Here is a 9394-nt window from a genome sequence, read left to right as displayed (position 1 = left end):
CTCCCCCAAACCCTGGAGAGTCGCTGCCAGTCTGTGTTGACAACACTGAGCTAGATGGACTCTCCTTCCTTGGAGGTTTTTTTAAGCAGAGGTCGGATGGAGCGCCGCAACACGAGTCACCTTTGACTGGACTTCACCATTTTTTCCCCAGTTAAGCTTCCTGCATTGCAGGGGGTTGGACTAGATGACCCTCAGGGTCCCCTTCCAACAGTTCTGTGTTTCTAATGGTCTCGACTCAGTATGTTCCTCACGCAAGGCCACCTCTATCCTTAAGCCTCTTGGAGAAGGCAGGACTTTTTGACAGTGTTCACATATTTCAAGCATCTATTTTCTTTCTTGGGCAAAGGCAAATGGAGGGGAGGGGGGAAACTGATGCTGCCGAAAGCAGGATTTCATAGAATCATAGAGTTGGAAGAAACCACAAGGGCCATCGAGTCCAACCCCCTGCCGAGCAGGAAACACCATCAGAGCACTCCTGACATATGGTTGTCAAGCCTCTGCTTAAAGACCTCCAAAGAAGGAGACTCCACCACACTCCTTGGCAGCAAATTCCACTGTCGAACAGCTCTTACTGTCAGGAAGTTCTTCCTAATGTTGAGGTGGAATCTTCTTTCTTGCAGTTTGGATCCATTGCTCCGTGTCCGCTTCTCTGGAGCAGCAGAAAACAACCTTTCTCCCTCCTCTATGTGACATCCTTTTATATATTTGAATATGGCTATCATATCACCCCTTAACCTCCTCTTCTCCAGGCTAAACATGCCCAGCTCCCTTAGCCGTTCCTCATAAGGCATCGTTTCCAGACCTTTGACCATTTTGGTTGCCCTCCTCTGGACACGTTCCAGTTTGTCAGTGTCCTTCTTGAACTGTGGTGCCCAGAACTGGTCACAGTACTCCAGGTGAGGTCTGACCAGAGCAGAAGACAGTGGCACTATTACTTCCCTTGATCTAGATGCTATACTCCTATTGATGCAGCCCAGAATTGCATTGGCTTTTTTAGCTGCCGCGTCACACTGTTGGCTCATGTCAAGTTTGTGGTCAACCAAGACTCCTAGATCCTTTTCACATGTACTGCTCTCAAGCCAGGTGTCACCCATCTTGTATTTGTGCCTCTCATTTTTTTTTGCCCAAGTGCAATACTTTACATTTCTCCCTGTTAAAGTTCATCTTGTTTGTTTTGGCCCAGTTCTCTAATCTGTCAAGGTCGTTTTGAAGTGTGATCCTGTCCTCTGGGGTGTTAGCCACCCCTCCCAGTTTGGTGTCATCTGCAAATTTAACCCCCCTGCCCCATCAAGGGGGATTGGATGTTGCTGGGTAGGCTGCACTCCCCAGTTCCCTGCAGGGAACCCCAAGAATTAACAAGGAGGGTTAAATCCTGCTGTTTTAATTGACTCCTCCAACTTCAACAGGAGGGCGGAAACTGCCTACTGACCTATCACCTGGAGCCATGATTGTATCAAATGATTGACAAGTGGGTGGTCTTACCTACCTGTCAAATGGGGGGGGGGTTAGGAGAAAGATCAGGCCTGCAGTCCCTCACTTCCTACTGTTGGGAACCCAGTTGGTTTAGTTGCCCCCCCCCCCGCCCCAGGTAAGGTCTGCAGTGGACGAGGTATCTCATCATTGCAATATTTTAAATAACTGAATGGTGCATAGGGTATTTTGTCGAGGGTCAAGCTTGGAGGTCCACCCTGAAGCAGTCGGAGATGGGCCTCAAATGTGTGTGGTCAGAGGGTGGGTGTCCTTTGGGGGCATACCCCCCCGAGTCCAGTTTTCTCTCCCCCAGTATGAAATCAAGCAAGATTATTTGTGGGTACATTATTTGTTCTTTTTTGGGAACTTACAAAATTCTTTTTCCCCCCCTCACCAAAAACACAAATATACACATGCAAATATTTGTTTTTCCCTCTGCATCCCACGCTAAGAAGACTGAATAATCAAGCTACATATTATTAAGTCTCTGCTTGGTGCTCTGTAACTTTCCATTTGCCTGTCAGTATTGACAACAGTGTGCTATTAAATAATTGAAGGCAATCTAGTTTGCAGCGCAACCAATTCCTTTGTGGGTTAATGGGCAGATGTTGTAAGATTTGGGTTGTAGGAAAAAGGATGAAGGCATCTGTCTGTCTGTATGTCGTATGTATGTATGTATGTATGTATGTATGTATTTCCTTTTGGCTTGGTGTTTCAGTTAAATGCTGACCCCAGCCTTGGTTTTATGGGTCCTCGTCTGGTCACCTTGAGCAACTTGGAATTTCACCCAGGTGAGCGAGGAGACTGTCCAAAGAGGACGCAGGGTTTGGTCCTCCTCCAGTAGCACATTGTGCTTCTTTGCACAGCAGGCAAATTACTCTTGCTTCCCACTTTGCAGCAAGTTGGACTAGATGTCCCTTCCAACTGCAGCTCTGTGAATCTGGGACTATACTGCAGACTGTTGGCAAAGGGACCCTATGCCTTTGCCACTGGAAGAACACAAGTACTGACTGCCTGTTCATTCCTGGGGCCAATTCGAAGACGCTCACTTTAAAGCCCTAAATGCCGTAGGCCCCCAATATCTGAGAGTGCCTCCTTCCCGAAACCCTCTCGGGCCTTAAGATCAGCAGAGAGGACCTTGAGGTATAGTTTTGCCTCCGTCAGAAGTTTGGGGATGGTGGCGGCCCAGCAGAGAGCATTCTTGGTGGCAGCCCCCAAGTTGTGGAATTCCCTCCCAGCAGAAGTGTGCGCAGCACCTTCATTGCAGCTTTTGGCGAATGAATACACTCTTTTTTCCCTGGACTGTGACACCAGAGGGCTGGGTGATATATTGTCCAAAACCAGTTTGGAGTCCATATCGTGATACAGTGGTACCTCGGTTTACAGACGCTTCAGGTTACAGACTCCACTAACGCCGAAATAGTACCTCGGGTTAAGAACTTTGCTTCAGGATGAGAACAGAAATCATGCTCCGGCAGTGCAGCAGCAGCAGGAGGCCCCTTAGCTAAAGTGGTGCTTCAGGTTAAGAACAGTTTCAGGTTAAGAATAGACCTCCAGAATGAATTAAGTTCTTAATCCAAGGTACCACTGTATCAGTTTTATAGATTTTGACCTGGCAATATATTGTGAATCATGATATGTGTTAGGGCTGGGCGATATAACCTCCAAAACCAGTTTGGAGTCCATATCGTGATATTGGTTTCATAGTTTTTTACCTGGCAATATATTGCAAACCATGGCGTGCTCTGCAAAAAGGTGGGAAAACCGTGAAGCCAACCACTGCTTCCCCATAGCTCCATCCTTATACCAGACATTGTGATATAGCAGAATATCGTGATGTTTAGCTGGTGATATATCACAAAGTTGAAAGCCAGATATAGCCATAGATGTCAACTTTCAGATTTGAAAATAAGGGATCAGCAGCCTCACCCGTCCCGGGGACAGTCTACGGGATATCTAACAATCCGGGATAGCAGCAGGAAGGGCGCTGGAATAAGGGAATTTCCCGCAAAAAAGGGAAGGTTGACAGCTATGGATATAGCTCAGCCCTACTATTTGCTGCTACACAGTTCCAGACATTGTGATAGATCGGTATATCACGATGCTGAAAAGCAGGTATCGACCCAAACTGAGTGTGAGGGCCCACCCTATTCCTGAAGTGGTGATGTGCTTTATCTTTAATAGGGAATTAAAAATTGTAATCTCCCCTGGGACCTGCTGGCGAAGAAGAGTGGGGAATAAATGTCACACTGGATGGATGCCCCAGCAGGAAACCCCACCCCCAGCTTCACCCGAGTGCAACTTTCCACATTCTGACAGGGGAAAAGGGAGATGGGGGAGGTGGCTAAAAGGTCAGCCAAAATGATTCAGGGAGGTCCTAGAGGCCCCCTACCTCCTTCCCAAAACCTAGTTAGTGCTTCCCCAGCTTTGGGAAGGACGTAGGAGGCTTCTAGGACCCTGGCCCTTCAAATAACCAGCTTTGGGAAGGCAGCATGAGGGCTGGTGTGGGTGTGCAAACCCTGTTGTGTTCAGTGGGGCTTTACTTCCAGCCAAATGGGTTTAGCAGAAGTGGGGGGCGGAGGCGGTCAATGGGCCAGGTCCTTCTCTCTTTCCCCACAGGCCATGTAGACAGGTGGACAGGCCAATCCTCTCATAGCACCTTGACACCAGGTGACCAATTTTTGCACAGCACAATGTACCAAAGCCTTAACTCTCTGTTGCTTTATGCAAGGGCCACCTTGCATAAACCTTCCCCACACTTGGCGTCACGCATGACATACGGGGAGCAGGCAAGCATGGCTTGGCCAGATAGGGAGGCCTGGTGGCCTCAGTGGCCCGGAGTGCCTTCCATCAGCTTCGGCTGGTGGCCCAGCTATGCCCCTATCTGGACAAGGATAGCCTAACTACCGTTGTCTATGCTCTGGTAACTTCAAGGTTAGATTACTGCAATGTGTTATACGTAGGTCTGCCTCTGAAGGCGGTTCAGAAACTTCAGCTAGTGCAGAATTCAGCGGCCAGGTTGCTCACTAGAGCAAGATGCTTTGAGCATATTACATCAATCCTGGTCCGACAGCACTGGCTACCGATTAGTTTCCGGGCCCAATTCAAAGTGCTGGTTTTGACCTATAAAGCCTTAAGCGGCTCAGGACCGCAATACCTCAAGGGCTACCTCTTTCCATATGAACCTACCCAGACCCTGAGATCATCTTCTGAGGCCCTTTTTCATGTGCCTCCTCCTTGAGAGGTCCGGAGGGTGGCAACACGAGAACGGGGCCTTCTCTGCAGTGGCTCCCCATCTGTGGAATGCTCTCTCCAGAGAAGTTTGCCTGGCGCCTTCATTGTACACCTTTAGGTGCCAGGCAAAAATGTTCCTTTTTAACCAGGCCTTTGTTTGATCTGATTGACATCCTATGCCCTTTTAAAATGTGCTTTTTTGTAGGTGTGTGGGCGGCTACCGGGTTGTTTTTATTTTTATTATGTTTTCTGTGGTTTTATATCTTGATTTTATTCTGTGAACCACCGAGACCCCCAGATATAGGGCAGTATATAAATTCTAATAATAATAATAATAATAATAATAATAAGCGAACCTTCCCCCCCCCCCCGCAAGGGAACTGTTGGTGAACATTCCATAACATCAGGACAATGCTTGGAAGCAGCTCTCTTATTTCTCCTCGCGGCAAATAAAGCCAGCCCTCACGTGAATGTTTACTTCGTTCAGGATTTATTTTGCAGCCACCGCCACCAAGACAGGATGGGCGGTTGGTCACAAGAAGGCATTCTACCTACCCCACCTTGTAAAAAATCCACTGCCTTTCCATAAAGTCCCATTTCCAAAGGACACTTCTCCCCACCCCCATGAAAGATTCCTTGCTCAGACCATAAGAAGTTCAGCACAAGCAGCATGAGAAGGAGTAACCCCTTACACGGAAGCTGATTGGTGCCCGGGGCACTTTCCCAGAATTCCAGTGGCTCTTTAGTCTGTTTTGGACATGGGGAGAAGGGGAGGGGGAGACCGCCAGTGCTGTGAATCCCACTCAAGCCCCACTCGCTCATCCCCCTCTTTTGGCTTCCAAGACACCTCCAAATATTGTATGTATGCATATAAACTTTCAAACCTATCTTGGCACAAATGAGGACCAGAAACTTGCTTTGATTTTTAAAAAAAGCCAAACTCATCAACAGGAGGCAGAATTCTTTGTCAGATCCCAATTTCGGCACATACATTGGGCAAAAGTTAGTAGTCCACAAACACAAAGTAATAAGTATACTCGGGAGACGGGCTAAGTTAGTCACTTGTGGAAAACGGCAGTGAAAACCCGTTTCCGTAAAACGTCCATGCTAGTCGCTCGGGGCGCGATAAGAATCGGTACCAAGCAAACGGGCTGTTACAAACAAGGCGGACGGTAAGCCAGGGGTGCTGTCAGGGCAGAGCTTGAGGGCAGAGGTCCAGGGCCTACTCAGCAGAAGGAGCAGAGGAGAAGGCCTCCAAACACAGCAGGACTGCCTCGCCACATTTTGAAGTAATGCACTTTGCCATTTACAAAACAAAAACCGGAAAGTCCCATCGTGACGAATTACCTCGTGCTACAAGTAGCCCCACTCGGTGTGGAGGAGGACACACATATGCCCCACCCTCACGTCCTTCTGCGTAGCGATCCTCTGAGCCGCTTCCGCCGCTTCCTCCTTCGCGGGAAGTCCGATCTCGGCCGGGCCGAAGCCTTTCCCGCCCTCCAAGTGCTGCGGGTACAGTTTCTGCCTCGTGTGCCTCCTCTCGTGGGTGCTGCAGTGAGACCTCTGGCTGAAGCCCTTGCCGCAGTCCAGGCACTTGAAGGGCTTCTCGCCCGTGTGGGTCCTCCGGTGGCGGACCAGATCCGAGCGGTGGCGGAACGTCTTCCCGCAGTCCGAGCAGTTGTAGGGCCTCTCCTTCGCGTGCATCCGCTGGTGGCGGCCTAGGAGCGAGGGCTCGCTGAACTTCCGCCCGCAATCCGGACAGCGGTAGGGCTTGTCGCTGGCCGTGTGGGTCCTCTTGTGCACCACCAGGTTCGAGCTGTCGCTGAAGCCTTTGCCGCAGTAGGAGCACTTGTAGGGCTTCTCGCCCGTGTGGGTCCTCCGGTGGCGGACCAGGTACGAGTTTTGGCAGAAGCTCTTGCCGCAGTCCAAGCACTGGTACAGCTTCTTCTCCGAGTGGATTCTCCGGTGTGCGATGAGGTTGGAGCGGTCGCTGAAGCTTCTCCCGCAGTGCAGGCACTGGAAAGGTTTTTCCCCCGTGTGGGTTCTCCGGTGTTTAAGGAGGTCGGAGCTCCGGCCAAAGGCTTTCCCGCACTCGGTGCACACTTTCCTCCTCCGGTCCTTGTGGATTCTCTCTTGAGCCGCCAGGTCACCGAGTTTCGGGACAACTCCCGGACAGGCCACCGGTTTGCACTCCCCATCTCCCAAGGGGACGTCGTGTGGATTCTCTGATTTGTGTTGGTTTTCAAAGGAGCCCAACTGCTCAGGACATAGGAAAGGGTTCTCTCCGTACGACCCGGAAGGCCCAGTTTTCTCGGAACATCTCATCCGAGGTTTCTCTTCTTCATTCTCGCTCGCCCACCCATCGCCTGCTGGGAATTAAGAGAAGGGAGGGACACATTGGTCATTCCTTGCAAATAAGAGAACTGAATGATGAACTGATTTCTTTAGAGCGCAAGGAGAGACTGGGCTGCTGGGCCAAACCAATGACCCATCTCATCCAGCATAAATGTTCACAGATGCAGGACAGATAAAATAACTTCTCCATGCGGCACACAGTTCATCTTTGGAACTTGGTCTCAAAGGAGGAAGTGGTGACCAACAACTCAGATGACTTCAGAAGAAGCCTGGTCCTGAACGGGGTAACTGTGCCCTGAATCACCAGGTGCGCAGCCTGGGAGTCCTTTTAGACTCCCAGCTGTCCATGGAGTCACAGGTCAGTTCTGTGTCCAGGGCAGCTGTCTACCAGCTCCATCTGGTACGCAGGCTGAGACCCTACCTGCCCGCGGACTGTCTTGCCAGAGTGGTGCATGCTCTGGTTATCTCCCGCAGGAACTACTGCAGTGTGCTCTACTTGGGGCTACCTTTGAAGGTGACCCGGAAACTGCAACTAATCCAGAATGCGGCATCTAGACTGGTGACTGGGAGTGGCCGCCAGGACCATATAACACCAGTCCTTGAAAGACCTACATTGGCTCCCACTACATTTCTGAGCACAATTCAAAATGTTGGTGCTCACTTTCAAAGCCTTAAATGGCCTTGGCCCAGTGTACCTGAAGGAGCATCTTCATTTTTGAAAGGTTCATCCCGCCATCTTGATTCAAAATGGCATCCAGTGGTATCCATACAGAACACCCTGCTCTTTTTCAAAAAATTTCAGAATTTCGGGAATTTTGTGCAGAATTTGGCTGTGATATCCAAATGTGTCCAGTTCAGTAGAGGATAAACAACCTTCCAAAATATATAGTAGAAATAAAATGTATTTTATTTCTCTCCACCCCCATCGTCCAGCCTGGACACTGAGGTCCAACTCTGAGGGCCTTCTAGTGGTTCCCTCCCTCAAGAAGTGAGGTTACAGGGAACCAAGCAGAGGGCCTTCTCGGTGGTGGCACCCGTCCTGTGGAATGCCCTCCCGTCAGATGTCAAGAAAATAGACAACTATCTGACTTTTAGAAGACATCTGAAGGCAGCCCTGTTCAGGGAAGTTTTACAAGTTTGATGTTTTATTGTGTTTTTAATATAATGTTCAGAGATGCCCTGAGCGGCTGGGGTATAAGTAACAAATTATTAATTATTATTATTATTATTTAAGAGAAATTCTTGGAGAATAATAAGGCTATCAATAGCTTGGAGGCAGTAATGGTTGGAGGCAGTAATGCCTCTAAACATCATGGGAGAGGACTCTTCTGCATGGGTCTTGTGCATATGTGTTTCCCATTGGGTCATCTGGTTGTGAGATTACACTGCAATAGATGGGCCACTGTCATTTTATAATCTTAAAATAAGACTGCAATAGTTGCTCTCCTTCGTGATGCCCAGAAACCGGCATTCCCTGACACATACTGTCTTTAAGAGTCATGGCAGAACGTAGCCATTATGGCTAATAGCCATTTTGGGGCAAAATATGGAGAGGGTTCTGGTTGCAAGTCGCTTCCCCATTCATATCACCCACCGTACGCTTTCGGAAGTCAGCCACCCTGTGATCTTCGGATGCAGGGTGGTATATAAATTTAATTAATAAATAATAATAATAATAATAATAATAATAATAATAATAATAATAAACTGGGTAAAGGCCTAGGCCGTGTTTTGTCAGAGTACCCTGTTATATTTATTTATGATAGCTCTGATATGCTGTGGGGTTTTTTAACCTCAGGCGATGAAAAACTAACACCCTGCCGGGGTTCCCAAGAAAAGTAAAATACAACAAAAACAAGAGAATATAATAAAACAGTTAGAATGTGATCAGTAAAAAAGAAATACCATTGCAAATTAAAAACAAGGCATTTTATTTTTTTTAAAGGCGGCTTCATAACTCACCAAAAGAGGAGGGGTGGGAAATGTGGTCCTCTGCGCACCTTTAACTGCCCCTCAGAACCTTCTCGAGGCCACACCCCCTGCGCAGGGATGAGGAATACTTACCCATTGAGCTGCCATCGCTGTCCTGCTTTGCCTCCCTGTAGAGCTGCCACAGCCCCGCGTCTGATGGAGCCTGCTCCGCCTTGGGCGTTTCCTGAAAAGGCTTTGAGATCTAGAACCACAAGGGTGGACAAAGAAGGTTTGCAGAAGATGCAAGGCAGACTAAAATAAAGGTTTCTTCACACAGAGAGCAGAGTTAAACTGTGGAACTCTCTGCCACGAGGAGGAGAGGCCACCAACTTGGCCGGCCTTAAAAAGGATTCTAAAACAAATT

The 9394-nt window shown here is 48.8% G+C and overlaps 1 protein-coding gene and 1 long non-coding RNA gene across 7 annotated transcripts in view; one reads left to right on the top strand and one right to left on the bottom strand.

Annotated features, from left to right (window-relative positions):
- Positions 1-9394, top strand: part of LOC310671060 — a 184643-nt gene that overhangs the window by 170189 nt on the left and 5060 nt on the right. The gene's annotated exons all lie outside the window — the stretch shown is intronic.
- Positions 5178-9394, bottom strand: part of LOC310670292 (uncharacterized protein) — a 197115-nt gene continuing 192898 nt past the window's right edge. For 3 of the 6 annotated variants that reach the window (XM_083425417.1, XM_083425420.1, XM_083425421.1), the window contains exons 3-4: positions 9124-9232; positions 5178-7070 (exon numbers count right to left, since the gene is read on the bottom strand). In XM_083425417.1, the coding sequence (XP_083281543.1) occupies positions 6058-7070; positions 9124-9232 (1122 nt within the window). In that variant the 3' untranslated portion in view covers positions 5178-6057. Of the gene's footprint in view, positions 7074-9123; positions 9233-9394 lie in introns of all 6 variants that reach the window. The other 3 variants (XM_083425416.1, XM_083425418.1, XM_083425419.1) reach the window with 1 other exon arrangement.

Source organism: Podarcis tiliguerta (assembly GCF_965153285.1).
Source record: "Podarcis tiliguerta genome assembly, chromosome: 2".
Lineage (NCBI taxonomy): Eukaryota > Metazoa > Chordata > Lepidosauria > Squamata > Lacertidae > Podarcis > Podarcis tiliguerta.
Note: the sequence above shows the minus strand (reverse complement) of the source record. Positions and strands in the feature narration are given on the sequence as shown.